This window comes from Dromiciops gliroides, chromosome 2 (assembly GCF_019393635.1).
Source record: "Dromiciops gliroides isolate mDroGli1 chromosome 2, mDroGli1.pri, whole genome shotgun sequence".
NCBI lineage: Eukaryota > Metazoa > Chordata > Mammalia > Microbiotheria > Microbiotheriidae > Dromiciops > Dromiciops gliroides.
In genome coordinates, this window is record NC_057862.1 from 542,315,910 (window position 1) to 542,333,591 (window position 17,682).

Genomic DNA, 17,682 nt, shown 5'->3' on the forward strand with positions numbered 1-17,682 from the left:
GACCTATTTGTACAGAAATATTTATAGCAGCTCTTTTTGTAGTGGCTAAGAATTAGAAAAATCAAATGAATGCCCTTCAATTGGGGAATGGTTAAACAAGCTATAAGAAATGACAAGCAGAAGTAAGCTCTCAAACTCATGACACAATAGCTCCAAAAAACATCCAAATAATGCCATAGGACAATGCCTGGAGCAGTAAAACCCACAGAAGAATGTGCTAAAATCATCTTCTAACCAAGAATGGCTTGGAAGGTTATAAGGAGGGAGCTGCTGTGCTGTGTGGAGCCTAACCCCACAGTCATTGACACCAGAGAAGGAGACCCCCAGAGCCTCTTGAATCAGCTGCAGCATCAGTGTCATCTGGAACTAAGCTCAGTCTGGTGAGAGGGCTGAGCCCTTGCAGGGTGGGGTGGGAGGGGGGAGACTACGGGGGTCTATGCTGGTGCTGAGGCAGAACTTGGGTTTTTCACCCCTGCTGAGAACCAGGAGGTAGGCTTGAATAGCAGTGGCCTAGGTGGTGGAGGGGCACAGGCTTGTCAGAGCTGATAACCACAACACACAAAGCTGGTTGATTAGCAAGTTGGTCTGGGGTCATCTAAGGACCAGGGAACAGGCCAGGTGAATGAAGAACCTGATCCTCCTTAAATCATACCACCTGTGACTTTTGAAGCTTGGGATACTGCAGACTGGAAACAGTGCCCCACTTTAAGGAGTTAAAAGTCAAGTAAAAGAAAGGCAAGATGATCAGAGAAAGGTGAGGACCATAAAAAGTTTCTTTAGTGACAAGGAAGATCGAGGTGCACCCTCAGAGGAAGATGTCAACATCAGGGCCCCTATATCTAAAGCTTCCAAGAAAAAGATGAATTGGTCTCAGGCCATAGAGGTGCTCAAAAAGGACTTTGAAGATAAAGTTAGAGAGGTAGAGGGGAAAATGGAAAGAGAAATGAGGGTGATGCAGGAAAGACATGAGAAAAAAAGTCAACAGCTTGAAAAGCCAAATGGAAAAGTTCTCTGATGAAAATAATTGCCTAAGAATTAGGATTGAACAAATGGAAGCCAGTGATTTTATGAGAAATGAAGACACAATAAGGCAAATCCAAACGAATAAAAAAATAGGGGGCAATGTGAAATATCTTCTGGGAAAAACTGCTGACCTGGAAAATAGGTCCAGGAGAGATAATTTGAAAATTATTGGTCTACCTGAAAACCATGATCAAGGAAAGAGCTTAGCCATCATCTTCCAAGATATTCTCAGGGAAAATTGCCCTGAAATTCGAGAAGAAGAAGCTAAAATAGAAATTGAAAGAATCCACTGATCACCTCCTGAAAGAGATCCCAATGAAAACTCCTAGGAATATTATAGCCAAATTCCAGAGCTCTCAGGTCAAGAAGAAAACATTGCAAGCTGCCAAAAAGAAAGAATTCAAGTACTGTGGAGCCCCAGTCAGGATAGCACAAGATCTAGCAGCTTCTACACTAAAGGACTGGAGGGCATGGAATATGATATTCCGGAGGGCAAAGGAATTGGGATTACAACCAAGAATAACCTACCCGGCAAAACTGAGCATAATCTTTCAGAGGATTTTCAGGTATTCATGATGAAAAGACCTGAACTGAATGGCAAATTTGACTTTCAAATACAAGACCCTAGAGAACCATTAAAAAATTGGACTTGGGGGACATACCTGTGGTCATGCAGTGGGTGACTGTTTTGAGTCTGAGGACAGGTTTGAGCTGGGATCCCCCTGGGTCCAGGGGTGATGCTTTGTCCACTGTATCATCTAGCTGCCCCATGATGACATCTTAAGGGTTAAATTGAGGGGTGAGGGGAATGCACTGGAGGAGGGGGAAAGGCAGAGGTAAAATCCTATATGAAAGAAACAGGAAAAAGTTTATGGAGTTGGGGAAGAGATGGGAGAGGATCAGGGCAGTAAATTAATTTTATACTCATCAGAAAAGGCTCAAAGATGCTAAACTCATCAGAGCTGCCTCAAGGAGGGACTAACACACAAACCCAACTGGGTGGAGTAATCTATTTAATCTGGGCAGTAAATGAGCCTAACACTCATCAGAATTGGCTCAAAGACCTCAATCTCATTAGAATTGGCTCAAGGAGGGAATAACATACACACTCAATAGGGTGGAGTAATCTCTCTAACCCTGCAGGAAAATAGGAGGGGAAGGGGATAAAGAGAGAGGGGCAAAAGAAGGAAGGACAGAGATGGGGAGGGGACAGACAGAAGCAAATCCCTTTTGAAGAGGGATAGGATGAAAGAAGATTGATAATAGAATAAATATCATGGGGAAGGGAATAGCATGGCAGGGAAACAGTTAACAATAGTAATCATGAAAAAGAGAAAAGGTGGAAAATTGTACAAAAAATATTTATAGCAACTCTTGGTAGAGGCTAAGAATTGAGAATCAAGGGAATGTCCAGCAACTGAGGAATGATGGAAAAAGCTGTGCTATATGATTGTAGTGGAATGGTCTTGTGCTACAGGAAATGACAAACAGGATGATCCCTGAAAAACCTGGAAAGACTAAAGAACATCAATGTATAGTGAAGTGAGCAGAGCTGAAAGGACATTGTGTGTAGTGACAGCAGTATTGTTCAATGAGCAATTGTGAATGACTTAACTACTCTCAGCAATACAATGATCTAAAACAATCCCGAAGAACTAATGATGAAGCATACTATCCACCTCCAAAGAAAGAACTGATATTGATTGAACATAGACTGGTCTGTCATTTTTCACTTTCATTTTTTCTTTTATTCAAGTTTTCTTATACATAATAACTAATATGGTAATGTTTTACATAATTGCACATGTATAACCTATATCTGATTGCTTACCACCTCAGGGAGGGAGGGAAGGAGGGATAGAATTTATAAATCAAGACTTTAAATAAAAATGTTTAAAAAAAATAAAGTAGCCACCTAGGTCACTGAGGCAGCTTTTTTGGCCTTGATAAAGAGTATTTATTATCTGAACCCCACTGGAAATAACTCTTGCTATCTCCTGTCTGATGCCTAAATAATGGGTCATTGGCAACTTGCTTTATATCTTAGGTGCTAGGTGTGAACTAGGGTGTGAGTCAGAACTGTGACTAGGGATAGATACAATAATAGACATCTAGGGCACAGGAAGCAGAGAAATAATGGCTGACATTTACATGGTGCCTTAAGGTATGTGAAAGCATTCTTTCTACAAGACCCTGTAAAAATAGGAGTAACCAATATTATTCTCATTTTACAGATGAGGAAATTGAGACCCAAAAAGTTTAAGTGATTTAGCTATGATCAGAGAGCCTATTGAGTATGAAACCAGGATTTAACCTAAGGCTTCTCCTGCCTCCAAGTCCAGGACTCTTTACACTCTATCATACTGTTCCAAATACAATGAGGGATACTTCTTAATTGCTGTGCCCAATGTTTAGCACAGTGCCTAGCACATAGTAGGCACTTAATAAATGTTTATCAACTGACTTTTATTTATTATTATAGTACTTTTTGTGATGGCAAATATTTGGAAACATTCAATGCCCACTGATTGGGGAATGGCTAAACAAATTATGGTCCATGAATGTATTGGGATTTTACTGTGCTATAAGAAATGATAAATGGGATAAATATAGAGAAGCATAGAAAAAGCTACATAAACTGAAGCAGAATAAAGTAACAGCAAGAAAACAACAAACACAGCAACCATGATGATATAAATGGAAAGAAGAACCACACACCAAAATATTAAAAGTGTATGTTACAGAATTATTAAAAACAAGCATGAGGGGCAGCTAGGTGGCGCAGTGGACAGAGCACCGGCCCTGGATTCAGGAGTACCTGAGTTCAAATCTAGCCTCAGACACTTGACACTTACTAGCTGTGTGACCCTGGGCAAGTCACTTAACCCCAATTGCCTCACCAAAACAAAACAAAAAACAAGCATGGTATGAAAGAAGAGATATGACATGACACTCCTTACCTGCCCCTTTGTGGGAATTCCACAGGTTTTACACATTGCACATCTTTTCAGACTTTTTGAATGTATTGATTGGTTGTGCTGATTTTTTTTCTTTTTCTTTACAAATGGCTATTTGATAGAAGGTATGACTCTCTGGGACAGGGAGGGAAAAGGATACTGGGGAAAACTACAATGTAAAAAACAACAACAATATAAAAATTCTGATCTACAGGGTGTGTGTGTAATCAAGTTATATGTTTTCTTGGCAAAGATACTGGGGCAGTTTGCCATTTCCTTCTTGTGGATTAAGGCTCTTTGTTGTTGTTTGTCCTTCATTCTCAAAGAGAGCCATGACATTGAGGTGATGTTATGGCTTGTACTGAATTGTATTTAAGTGAGGGAGGACTGGGAGGACTAATCAAGGCCACCAACCTCATTGTCTCTTCCAGTGCTACGTGGGTCCTGTGAGAAAATAATGGGATTTGGCAGATACTCAAAGGCTCACTTGGAGATTAATCTAAACTGATTGAATTAAGTGAGAGTGACTGAAGTAGGCTGATTAGCCTACTTCAAATTAATTAGATTGTAACCACACCTGGCTGGCCCTTAAGGAGGCATTGTTCTCAGAAGCAAAGGACTTTGAACTCAACTTGAGACCACCTTCCATGAACCAATCAGTTTGAAGCGGTGTGTAAGGACCACCTCTGCTCCAGATCTATAAAAAGCTTCCACACTCAGTTTGAGGGGAGTTCATGATTGAAGCAGGCTTGTGGTGGAGGACTTGAGGAAGAACCAGACCAGACCAGGCTGGAACTCTAGCAAGATAGGCCTTTTCTTAACTCCACGTGTATGCTTTAATACATGTTTAATGCCCAAAGATTGGTGCTAAAGCTTCTAATTTAAGGTGACCACACATTTAGATTTTAAACATCACAGTTGGTGACCAAGAAGGGATTGCTGAATCCCTCAACCTTCTGATCTTCACGTTGGGTAAGAAATTTTATGCTTGTTTCTCCTATTTTCATTGATTTTATGTGCCTGTCCCTTTAAATTTTCAATTGGGTTTCTGGTACTTGCTAAGTACCTAAGTATCTACTAAGTATCTCCTAAGTACCAGCTTTTCTCTAACTTTAGTCTGGTTAATCAGACAAACAGGGGATAAGATCCTGTTAACCCTTCATTTTTGTGGGTTTTCTATTTTGATTTATCTTTACCACATTTAAAGTCAGGTCTTCCTGACTCCAGGCCCAGCCCTCTATGCACTGAGGCATCTAGCTGCCCTTCTGCTGTAATAGTTGTTTTTCAGTCATTTCAGTTGTGTACAACTCTTCATGACCCCATTTAAGGTTTTCTTGGCAAAGATACTGGAGTGGTTTGCTATTTCCTTCTCTGGCTCATTATACAGATGAGGAAACAGAGGCAAACAGGGTTAAGTGACTTGCCCAGGGTTACATAGTAAGGCTGGATTTGAACTCAGGTCTTCCTGATTCCAGGCCCAATAGCACTCTATCTCCTGTGCTACCTACCTGCTTTAATTAGGGCAGGGTAAATCAGGCTTTACCTAAGGGCACTGAATTTGAGATGGTGCAGATATCATCTATATATAAGGCTTTCTGACTGCTGTAACATCTTTCCCATGATAGCCCCCTCTTCTAATTGGTGAGTTCTTTCTAAGGACCTTAATTTGGGGAACAAACCTAGGCCAGCCAACCTTCATCCCCCTATAGGCTGTGCTTTCAAATCTCTGGTCTTCCGCCACCATGACTCAGGAGTTTTCTTATCCTTCTCACCATGCTGGCCCCCTTTTCTCACTGGTGAGTTCTTTCCAGTGGCCTCCATCTTGGAGATTGGCCCAGTCTAGCATTGCTTCTGAGGCAGGTAATTTCTTTTTCCTGGTTCCTGACCTCCAAGAGGTCTTGTACTCTTTCTTTTCCTGCTTATATTTGTATCTCCAGAACTTAGCACAATGCCCAATACATAGTGAATGCTTAATAAATGTTTGTTGCCTGCTTGCCTGCCTGCCCCTGGCTATCAGGGTTTTATGCCACATTTCTTCCCTCTCCTTCCATGGCCATATCCCAGCCCACTCTCCCCACACCATCCCACAGCCTCACTAAGTCCTGGGATCTCTGCCTACAGGGTCTGGTGTCCCACTGGTTTTGTCTCCATGCATCTCAATGTCCTGGGTCTCTTCCCACTAAACCCTAACTGAATTTGTCTTTAAAAGAAAAAAAAAGGGGGGCAGCTAGGTGGCACAGTGGATAGAGCACCAGCCCTGGCGTCAGGAGGATCTGAGTTCAAATCATTTAACACTTACTAGCTGTGTGACCCTGGGCAAGTCACTTAACCCCCATTGCCCCATCAAAAAAACACACCAAAAACCAACAATATAGGGGACAGTTACATTGGGGAGAAGGTGAATCATTGGGAAATAACAGCATCGTAAAAAAGCATCATTAAAACATTTATGTACGTACATCTAAATATATATATATATGTATGCATCTAATATTTTAAACAGAGACATATCATCTCATTTCACCCTTTATTTTCACACAGGGGGATTCTTATTCTTCCTGTTTTACTGATGGGGCCAGTCACTGGGGAAGGCGGGGGTCCTTAGGTATTCCTCAGTAAAGAATGACACTTTTGCATACAGTCCAATCAGAATTTTAAAAAAAATTTTTTAATTTGGTACTAGAGAAAGTGACTGAGTAGAAAGTCAAAGACTTCACCCCCCCTCCCACCCCCACCCAGGAGAAGGGGGCTTAGAAATATCCTCCTCCCAAAACAGAAAGAAGGCAAAAGCTTTTATAGAGGCTAGATAGGGTGTCCACCTGAAAATGGAAAGTTCATTTTTTAGGGTGGGGTGGGGAAAGCCTTGTCATATTCCTAAGAGTTGCAGGAGATTTTTTTGTAATGATGGTCCTGACCTTTGGGGTTATCTGTCTTCTAGGTCAGGTTAGGTAGTAGCCATGCCTAACTGACTTTCCTACTATAGAATTTTATCTCCCCTTACTTCTTAGGTGTATCCCAATATCTAGTTGATTGATCTGAACTTTAATAGTCCCTTGATTACTAGATATGTCTACCCTGTTATCTGTTCATCTTTGGTTTTGTGGAGAAACTTCTTTTTCTGGTTTATTCTAAACCTCAGGTCCGGGCCCAAGGTCATGCATCTACTAATGGGAGGGAGTAGGATTTAAAACAAGGTCTTTTTGTCCCAGTTCTCTCTCCAGCCTTTTTAATTTCCTTGACTCTGAGCTCCTAGCCCATGGCTGGATCCCATGTCTTTGGTCAGCTGTGGTTGGGCCCTGACTTCCCTTGTCTTTCTTCTGCCCTCTCCCTCTTCCCAGTGTGGTGTGTGGCAAGCCAGGGCACCCAGGACAAGCAGCATCAAATATACCTATAAGGCTTAAGGGGAAAAAAAGACAAATTTAGTTCCTCAACTCCCAACCTATTCTATTTCTATAGCTTTTTTAGATTTCTGTTCAATAAGCTCTCCCCACTCCCCTTTTACTGAAGGAACACTAGTCAGACCTCCAATTTCTTGAAGTCCAGTTAGCCTCCTTCTCCATGCCTAGATGCATAAAAAGCTTTTGACAAAATACAATGCCAATTCCTATGAAAAACACTAGAAAGCATAATAATCAAGAGAGTCCTCCTTAAAATCATAAGGAGTATTTATCTAAAACCAAGAGCAAGCATTATCTATAATGGGACTAAACTAGAAGCTTTCCCAGTAAAATCAGCACTAAAGCAAGGATATTCATTATCACCATTTGTTATTCAACATTATACTAGAAATGCTAGCTGTAACAATAGGATAAGAAAAAGAGATTGAAATATAAGAATAGTCAATGAGGAAACAAAACTATCATTCTTTGCAGATGATATGATGGTATACTTAGAAAACCCTAAAGAATCAACTAAAAAACTAGATGAAATAACAACTCTAGGAAAGTTGTAAGATGTAAAATAAATCCACACAAATCAGCATTTTTTTATATTAACCAAACCCAACAGGAAGAGATAGAAAAAGAAATTCCATTTAAAATAACTGAAAACAATATAAAATATTTTAGAATCTGTCTGCCAAGACAAACCCAGGGACTATATGAAATTACATATTACAAAACACTTTTTGTGTTACAGTTACAAATATCATTACAAAACACTTTTCTCACAAATAAAGACAGATCAAAACAACTGAAAAATACTAATTGGTCATAGCTGAGCTGAGTCAATATAATAAAAATGACAATTCTACCTAAATTAATTTACTTATTCAGTGCCATGCCAATCAAACTGACAAAGAATTATTTTGTTGTTAAGTTTTGAGTTCCAAATTCTATCCCTCCTTCCTTCCTTCCCCTCCCTCCTCCCTGTTGTTGTTGTTTTTCCTTCATTCTTTTTTTTTCCAATTTAGAACCTTTTATTCTCCCCCCTACCCCTCATTACATGGAGCTGTTTCCATGACAACCAGCCACCCCAGAAGTCCTTATCATCTTTGGACTTCACAGCTGTGCCCAGGGAAGGGAATAAGCAGCTGCACCCCTGACATTGCCCCAGCATGGACACATGCCCCACCCCCCACTCTGTACAGCCCTCTGTCACCTAAATATAAATACCTTCCCTGTGGTCCCACCCACGGCAACAGCTCAGGGGTGCCAGGGTCATCGATCGTGCTGCTGAGTGGGGACCCCTCAAGGTGAGCCTGCTAAAGTCACCCCCGGAGTTCATCCGCACAGCTGACTGTGGCCCTGGCCAGGGCTGCCCACCCTCTGAGGCTTGGATGCTACTGGCTCAGAGTGACCCTCTCTGCCCTCACCAATTGGCTTTCCCTGCATTGATGTCACTCACGAGATTCTGGGCCAGACAAATGCCAAAGATCTGGAGCATGGCGATGCCCACGAAGACCCGGCCACCACCACAAGGTTGTCCTGGAGCCACTTTTCAAACTGGCCCACACGGCCTTTCGTGTGGGTGTAGCTCTGTTGCTCCAGTTCCAATTTGAGCCGGACATCATAGCCACACTGGGTATTGAGAACATCCTCCGCAGCATCCTTGACACAGCAGAAGGGCACCCCACAGCGCTCACGGCTGGGGTTCCAGTCAGTGCAGTCACCGGGCCCTCGGGCTCCGCAGCATGACCAATATTCCTGAGCAAAGTCGCTGAGGTTTTGCAGGTCAATATCATCCCGATAGGTCTTGATGTTGTTGTTGATGAATATCTTGAGCTGATCTCTAATCCAGTCCTTGAAGACAAAGGCAAGGATTCCTGTGGCCAGCTCCAGAAAGAAGATGAGGCCGAGGAACACTGAAAAAAACTTGAGTAAGAAGGTGTTTTCCCGAAGGGCTCCGATGCAGCCTGCAAAGCCCAACAAGGACATACCTCCAACCACCACGAAGAACCACACGGGATCCAGGCCACTCAGGTGGGTGAGCGAGGAGATGTTGGAAAGCACACCCTTCTCTCCCCAGGCCCACAGGCCTATAATCAGCAGCACAGCCCCCAGCAGCCAGAAGACAATGCTGAAACCGAACAGGAAGTATTTTCCGCAGCAGCCGACCTCGGGCTCCTGGAAGCGCTGCTGCTTGGCTGGCATGGTGAGCAGCCGGGGCAGCCGCCGCTCTGGGAGCCGCTCGCCCGGGGCCGGGGCCCGTGGCCCGCAGCAGCCCTGGGTTAGCGCCGGCCCCGGGCCTGGGCAGGCGGCCTCGGCTTCGTGGCTGAGCTTTCCTTCATTCTTTTTTTTTTTTTTTTTTTTTTTTGCAGAGCAATGGAGGTTAAGTGACTTGCCCAGGGTCACACAGCCAGTACGTGTCAAGTGTCTGAGGCCGGATTTGAACTCAGGAACTCCTGAATCCAGGGCCGGTGCTTTATCCACTGCACCACCTAGCTGCCCCCACTTTCCTTCATTCTTAAAGAAGACCATGACATTGGGGTGATGTCATGACTTGCACTGAGTTGGATTTAACCATTTATCAATTGGGGAATGACTTGTATTTTTATAAATTTGACTCAGTTCTCCATATATTTGAGAAATGAGGCCTTTCAGATAATTTCATAGTGCTAGAAAAAAATAATAAAATTTCTCTGGAAGAACAAAAGGTCAAGTGCATCAAGGAAATCAATGAAAAAAATGTGAAGGAAGGAGGCTTAACTATAGCAGATTTCAAAATTATATTATAAAGTGGTAATCATCAAAACAAGTTGGTAAGAAGAACTAGAATAGTAGATTAGCAAAATAGATTAGAAATACAATACACAGTAGTAAATGACCATAGTAATCTAGTGTTTGATAAACCCAAAGATATAAGCTTTAGGGGCAAAAACTCATCACTTGACAAAAATTGCTTGGAAAAATGGAAAGAGGTTTGGCAAAAACTCTATATAGACCAACATCTCATACCATATACTAAGTTCTAAGTGGGTCCATGATTTAGATATACAGGGTAATATAAGCAAATTAGAGGAAAATAGAAAAATGGTACCTGTTACATCTATGGATAAGGGAAGAGTTTATGACCAAAGAAAGAGAGTGTCATGGGAAGTAAAATGGATAATTTTGATTACATGAAATTTAGAAGTTTTTGCAAAAAAAAATTAATGTAGGAAAAATTAGAAGGAAAGCAGAAAAAAACTATCACCAAGTTTCTTTAATAAATTCTCATTTCTCAAATACATGGGTAACTGAGCCAAATTTATAAAAAATAAGAATCATTCTTCAGAAGAAGAAATCAAAGCTATCAATGGTCACATGAAAAAATACTATAAATCACTATCGATTACCAAAAAACAAATTTAAAAAAACCTCTGGAGGTGATATGAAAAAATAGGTACACTAAATCGCTCTTGGTGGAGTTGTGAACTGCTCCAACCATTCTGGAGAACAATTTGGAACTATGCCCAAAGAGCTATAAAACTGCATACCTATTGACCCAGGAATACTATTAGGTCTATATTCTAAAGAGATAAAAGGAAAAGGATATATATGTACAAATATATTTTAGAATACTTTTTTGTGGTCTCAAAGAAATGGAAACTGAAGGAATGACCATCATTTGGGCAACTGCTGAACAAGTTATGGTTTTGATAGAATATTATTGTGATGGAATATTATTGTGCTATAAGACCAACAAAGGGAATGATTTCAGAAAGACCTAGAAAGACTTACATGTGATGGAATATAATAGTGATATATTATTTTGCTATGACATAACAAAGGGGATGGTTTCAGAAAGACTTGGAAAGACATATGAACTGATGCAAAGTAAAGCAAGAGCATTTGACACAGTAACAGCAATATTCCAAAGGACTCATTTTGTAAAATGATATCCACCTATTATATTTTGTTATATTTTATACTCTGATAGATGTGAAGTGATACCTCAGAGCTGTTTTAATTACTCTATCTACACCTACATGAGGAAGTAAGCAACAAGCTAAGCCTTGAAGAAAGGTAAGGATTCTGAAAGGCAAAAATAGAGTGCTTTCCAAGTAGGAGACATGTTAGATGTGAGAAATGGAAAGTCTAGTTTGGAGAACAGCTAGTTTGACTAGTAGAGGGTGTGATGGGAAGTTATATGAAATGTGGCAGAAATACAGACTAAAGAGAAATTGTGTGGGCTTTAAAAATGCCAGCCTAAGGAATTCTTTTTTTTTTAAATCTTAGAAGCATTGGGAAGGCCTAAAGGCTTTTGAGTAGTCAGTAAGTAAAAAGTTATTAAGCACCATTTTTTTGCCCCACTGTGCTAAATGGGGGAATAAAAAAAAAAAGGCAAAAGACAGTCCATGTCCTCAAGAAACTCACAATCTAACCTGGAGTCAATAAGCAAATAAATAGGAACAAGCTATATGCAGGATAAATGGGAAGTAATTAAAAGACAGAAACCACTAGAATTAGGAGAAGTTGGGAAAGGTTTCCTATAGAAGATGGAAATTTGAGACTGAGATATTGATTTTTTGGTTTTTTGTGGGGCAATGAGGGTTAAGTGACTTGCCCAAGGTCACACAACTAGTGTCACGTGTCTGAGGTCAGATTTGAGCTCAGATACTCCTGAATCCAGGGCAGGTGTTTTATCCACTGCCCCACCTAGCTGCCCCCTTTTAACTGAGACTGAAAGCAGAGATGGAATGTCTTGTTTCTGGAACAGCAAGGAAAGGTATGAGGTAGGGTGGGGGGAATCTGTGTTTTGAAGGGCTTTGAATGCCAAACAAAGAATTTTGTGTTTGATTCTACAGTTTATAAGGAACAACTGGAATTTATTGGGATGGGGTTTGGGTGGGGAAGATCACATGGTTGGACCTGTGCTTTAGGAAAATCCTTTTGGGTGGCTGAATGGAGGTTGGATTGCAGTAGTTGGGAGAGACCTTAGGCAGGCAGACCCACCACAAGGCTATTTCAGTAGTCCAGGTGTGAAGGAATGAGGGCCTGCACTAGAGCTGTGGCAAGTGTCAAAGGAGAGAAGAGGGACTATTCAAGAGATGTTGCAAAGGTGAAGTCAGCAGACCTTGGTTAACAGATTGGATATGGAGGGAGAAGGATAGTGAGGACGACACCCTGATTGTGAGCCTGAAGGACAAGGAGGAACTTGGTGCCCTCTACCAACGGTAATAGAAAGCTGTTGAGAGTGGGCATTGAGGGTGGGGTTAGGGAAAAATTTAAGAGAAAACCTGGTTACTCATTCCCAGTCCACATCCAGAGCCCCCTGTACCTGACGGGCCCAGTATGGCGGCTTTCCTCAGGGTCCCACTTAGTCAAAGGGTTTTTCTTGCTCAGGGCTCCTAAGTTAGGAATGCAGGAACCCTGGTTTGGGGCCTAGGCAGGGTACTTCTACCCCACTGGCCTGACTACTTTTCAGGGTAAATTAACATGTGCTCACTTATTCTTCCAACTCATTCCTTCTTCCTCTCAATCTGGAGTCTTCTGGGTAAGAGAGCATGGAAACTCAGAAACAGGCTGATTCAGCCTTATCCATTCCGTTTCCTGAGCTGGAAGCCTACCTGGGAGAAGACCTAAGAGAGATCAGGCAGGGCTGGTCTCTTTGTGTAGACATGACAATATTACAGTGACCTCTGGGTGAGGAAATTGGCATATTCCCAGCCTAATCATGTGGAATCCTTGAAGTTTACAGTGATTCACTAAAACGGCAGTGGGGGGCGTGGGGGGGTGGGGAGGAAGGAATCTTATGCATCTCTGTTGAGCTCTGGGCACTGGCAGTAACTCTGCTTTTGCTAGCGGCTGACTCTGAACTTTGTCTCTTGGGCATAGGATTGTGGTGCCTCAGTTTCTCTAGGGACAGGGGAGGGGGCTAGTAGGTGCCAAATCCGCCTACAGGGAGATAGGGAATTCTACTCGGCATTTACTAAAAGCGATGCAGAGGTTAGCTTTGTTTGAGATTAAACAACTACGTAAGATAAGAGAGTCACAAAAACATGAGCATTTGGTATGACCAACAACACAGCTTCATCTTGACATTTCCAAGAAGGATCTTGGGCCTCCTTCCCAACCAGGTTCTTTGTCTTCCCACCCCTAAAGGCATTACCCAAGCTGTGGGATGGAGAGATCTTTTAAGGCTGGGGGTGTGTCCAGTGGTGAGTAGAAGTTGTGATAAGAGACTCCAAGAGGTGATTGCAGAGCCAGGCTGAGGGGAACAAGTTCAAATGTTGAGGGGGAAGAAAAAATAGGCAGGAAAGCAAGGGTGACAGAGAGGCACCTACATTTGTTACCCCATAATAAATACAGAAGGAGCAGTGTCACCCAAGGCTCTGTTATATTTCAGCTGCTGAGCTCAAATCTCCAAGATACTATTTAGGTGAGGCTATACTTACGACTATCCCTGAAGAGGGACTAGGAAACAAAACAGCCCTCATTCTTTGCCTGATCTGATAGTCTCATGGTTGGCATGGGTGCGAGGTTGGGGAGTGGTGGGCAGTTTCATAACCTAAAGCAGGTAGTCTTTAACCTTTTTGTGCGGACCCCCTTTGGGTAGTCTGGTGGAGTCTATAGGCCCCCTTCTCAGAATAACTTTTTAAAAATCACAATTGATGGAAAAGCAAAATTTTAGTTATCTGTTAGTGGAAATTAAAATGTAATTTTTCACATTCTCCCAACCCCCGCTGAGTTCATGGAGCCCCTAAACTTTTATTTAGGTCTAAGGATATGTTCCTACTCAAGGGAATACTTAATTTTGCAATCAGCTAGGGGAATGTGGGACCTGGGATAACAGAACGCAGTGTTTCCTTTTGGTGGTTTGACCCCTTTTGTCTTAAATTTGTTCTGCTGTTTTTTAGACATTTGAACCTTGAGAATCCTCTTAGGATTCCTAGAACCTGAGAAGTAAAGCCATCCCTTATCTATGCTCCTCCTTCCTTCCAATGGTTCCCCATGGTCAATACTTCTTGTGGACAAAATCCAAAGGATGAAATTTAGGCTCAATTCCTACCTTGATTTAGTCCTGTGCACCTTTCTCTGAGGCTTTTTGACAGGGAGAGACTGATTTTGAGTAAATCCATAAGGCTGATTTCCCCAGGCCCAGAAGGAAGCCCCCTCTTCTCAGGGAAAGGAAGGTCTGTTGCAGTCACAGCAGGGTTCTGATCTGGATAAACACTTTAGAGTTGGGGGCGGGGCTGACTCAGGAATGAGACCCTGCTCACTGCTGCCAAGAACTTTTGCCCAGCTGCCCCAGGCAAATTCTGCTCCCCTGGAGCCAATAAGCCAGATCACGGGGCAGGGCATTATTACCCTGTTATCCAGTAAGAGAAGGGAGCTCAAAAGTTGTGGTCCTGCTGATGCTGGACTTGGGAAATAAACTGCAATTATGATCCACCCCATGGAGCCATCAGCTTTGTTCCAAGCAGAGATTTGGGAAGGGAGGGGAAGAGAAAGAAAGGGAGGAGGGAGACCAGATTTGCTGGGGGGGGGGGGGAGAGAGAATGGGGGAACCAAACTACCATACAACCCCCTCTCATGCCTGACTTTGAAAATAATCTAATGGAACAAAAACCAGGGTTCTTTCAGTGGTTGCCGAGGTGGCTTCTGCTATAGTGATAGAAGCTCCTTCCTGCTTTATGGGTTAGGTGTGGTGCTGAGGGTTAGAGCAAGGCAGGGCGGGTAGGGGAGCTTCTGCAGAGATAGGGCTCTCTTGGAATGGGAAGGAGGTTAGGGAGCATAGAGTTTAGGTTGTGGAATTATCTCGTGCAGTTTGGGCTGAGTTGTGCCTTGGCCTTTGATGTGGTCCTGAGATTCAGAAGGGGAGGGAAGGGGAGGAGTAAGGGTGAGGGAACAGCTTTGGTAGTGAAAAAAGTGTCACACCAGCCAAAAGCAGGGTGTATGAAATGAGGACGAGTTCAGTGGCTGGTCTCTGCCTCTTCTGGTCTGCATGGCAACAGGGGGATAGATGAGACCTGTAGCATCTTGGTTGTGGACGCTGAGCTCAGTCTGAAGGTGATACTGGGGGGGACACGGAGGCTGTTCCGAGGGTAGAAAAAGAAGGTAGAACTAATGATCTCTAAGGTTCCTGCTCTCACATTCTCCCTATCCTCTGGTTCTGTGAGGGGAAGGTCTCGGGATAATGTATGATGAGGTCTGGGGATGGAGGAGAAGAGGTTTATGCTGTGAGTCTTAAGAGACTTTGGGAAGGGTTGCCCAAACTCAGAGAGAATGAGTGTTTTGTTGGGGGGGGGGGAGATGGGGTGGTAGTGATAGTGGTTTTGTGTGGGATTCTAAATGGGAAAACTTGAAAGGTGGGGGTGATTGAAAAGAATTGTGATGTGGCGAGGCTGGAGATTGTAAGAAAGGACTGACTATAGGAACAGGTCAGTGGTTGGGCGTCAAGGAAAACTCAAGAGGTCTAATCAGATTGTTCTTTGGAGAGGGGCATCCATCTGACTTTGTCTGAGCTGGCTCTGTGGGAAGTGAGAAGGATCCCAGGCAGTGTCTGCATTTTGTCAAAAATCCATCCCCTCTACCAAATCAGAAACCTTAAAGGAACAGGGCTTTAACTTCTTGTTTCCAATGCCTTCCAATGCCCGGGCTACCTTTTGAAGTCTGGCAAGGTTAGTGGCTGAACTAGGGAGCAGAGCTAGTCCTACCAAAGGGGAGCAAAGGTCCTTGCCCCTGAGCTGTACTTTTACGTGACTTTGGTGAAGGTTCAGCTTCCTGCTTTGCCCCCACCTCTTCTCAGCCAACTGGGACTTAAGCCTGGAGGGAAACCAGTGGGGTATCTGGAACTAGAAGGAAACTAGCTGTTTACAAGAAATGCTCTACCCCCTCCTGTGGATGCATGTGGATTGCTCAAACGTGATGTATGCTAGAACCCAGAAAATCATTAGGAGCTCCAGAGACCACAGGGACTAAAGTTGTCAGAAAACAAACTTGGGGTAGACCGGGAAGACCAGTATCCCGGAAGTAAGAATTAAAATCAAGCGAGCAGGAATTTACATCACAAAGCTCAAGGTAGCTGAATTGTGTGGGGAGTGATTTCAACAGTCTGGTGAATACCAATTGGAATTTTAAATCTATGGGCAATCCACTCTGGATTTGACTGCACTATTTATTTGTTTGTTTATTTTAGTGATGACCATAATGTTGTAATACAAGGCATAGACCTAACGCATAATCATGATCACAATTGACCTTCTTCCAATTCCCTGAGAAAGAGAGTTTAAGGGATAAATACACCTCTATAGGTTTGGGAGAATATAGGTATAATCCTCCCTGTTTGGAGGGCAGGATCTGGATTATTTGAACTCTGGAAGTGTTCTCTAGTGCTCAAATCCTAAAAGTCTGTTTTACTAAAGGGGAAATAGACACAGATGTGGGAAACTGGACTTTTGACTTCTGAAAGTCAATAATCCTTATTAAACCAAGAGTTAGGGCTAGGGAATTGACTAGTGAAAGGGTTCTTAAAATGGGATCCGTGGACTCCTTAGATGGATTTCAGGGGATCCATGAACTTGAATGGGAAAAACAATTACATCTTTGTTTTCACTAACCTTTAACTATATTTCTGTATTTCCTTCAATTATTTAAAAACATTATTCTGAGAAGTCCATTGGCATCAAACTGCGGGGGCGGGGGAGGGGGGGAGAGGGGAGGGGCATTACATAAGGTTTGGAAGCCTTGGGGACAAAACTGATGAGCTTGCCTTCGCTACTCCTTTGAGAAGAGCTGAGGAAAGCTCAGGGCAGGGGTGAGGAAGATGTCATGGGAGGGAAGGCAAATAAGGGAAATTAAAGTGTGAGTGGGCGGGTGGAAGGGATGGGGAATGAGGACAGAAAGGTCTGGGGTGGCATGCAGGTAGAGAAGCCACAGTTCAGACTCTAGAGTGGCTGCAAAAGGGCCTAAGCTGTCAAGTCTTCTGCTTAGAACAAGGAGTCGAGTTAGGTTTTAGCGAGGAAGGGAGGAAAAAAAAATGAGTTAATCCAAGCCTCCAGGCGTCTTTTCGGTCACCAATAGAGTAAAAGGTAGAAGAGGTGTGAGATGCCCCACCTTTGCCGGGGCTGGAGAGTTAGCTAAAACCAAGAAACCCGCTCTGGGAAGCAGGTGACCTGAAGCTGAGAGGAGGGGGTGAGGGGTGGCTGTTTCTGCCGAGGCGCGAGGAAGGCGGAGTTGGGGTGGGGGTGGGGGCGGTGAACGAAGGGGGCGGGAGCATCCAATCCCTTTCTCTGTTCTCTCTCATTCTCTTTCCCCCTCCCCCACCTTTGCACCAATGG

At 43.2% G+C, this 17,682-nt stretch overlaps 2 protein-coding genes across 2 annotated transcripts in view; both read right to left on the bottom strand.

The window, feature by feature from the left end:
• The window catches only part of PEBP4 (phosphatidylethanolamine binding protein 4), a 390,774-nt gene extending 376,226 nt beyond the window's left edge, over positions 1–14,548 (bottom strand). The window contains exon 1 of the mRNA XM_043986461.1: positions 14,412–14,548. Within this exon, the coding sequence (XP_043842396.1) occupies positions 14,412–14,481 (70 nt within the window). The 5' untranslated portion in view covers positions 14,482–14,548. The remainder of the gene's footprint in view (positions 1–14,411) is intronic.
• LOC122742312 (tetraspanin-17-like) lies at positions 8,686–9,622 on the bottom strand. The gene is given in 2 exon segments (XM_043986460.1): positions 8,686–8,881; positions 8,884–9,622. Coding segments are annotated over 2 exon segments (780 nt in total). The 5' UTR covers positions 9,572–9,622; the 3' UTR covers positions 8,686–8,789.
• Positions 14,549–17,682: the final 3,134 nt, after the last annotated feature.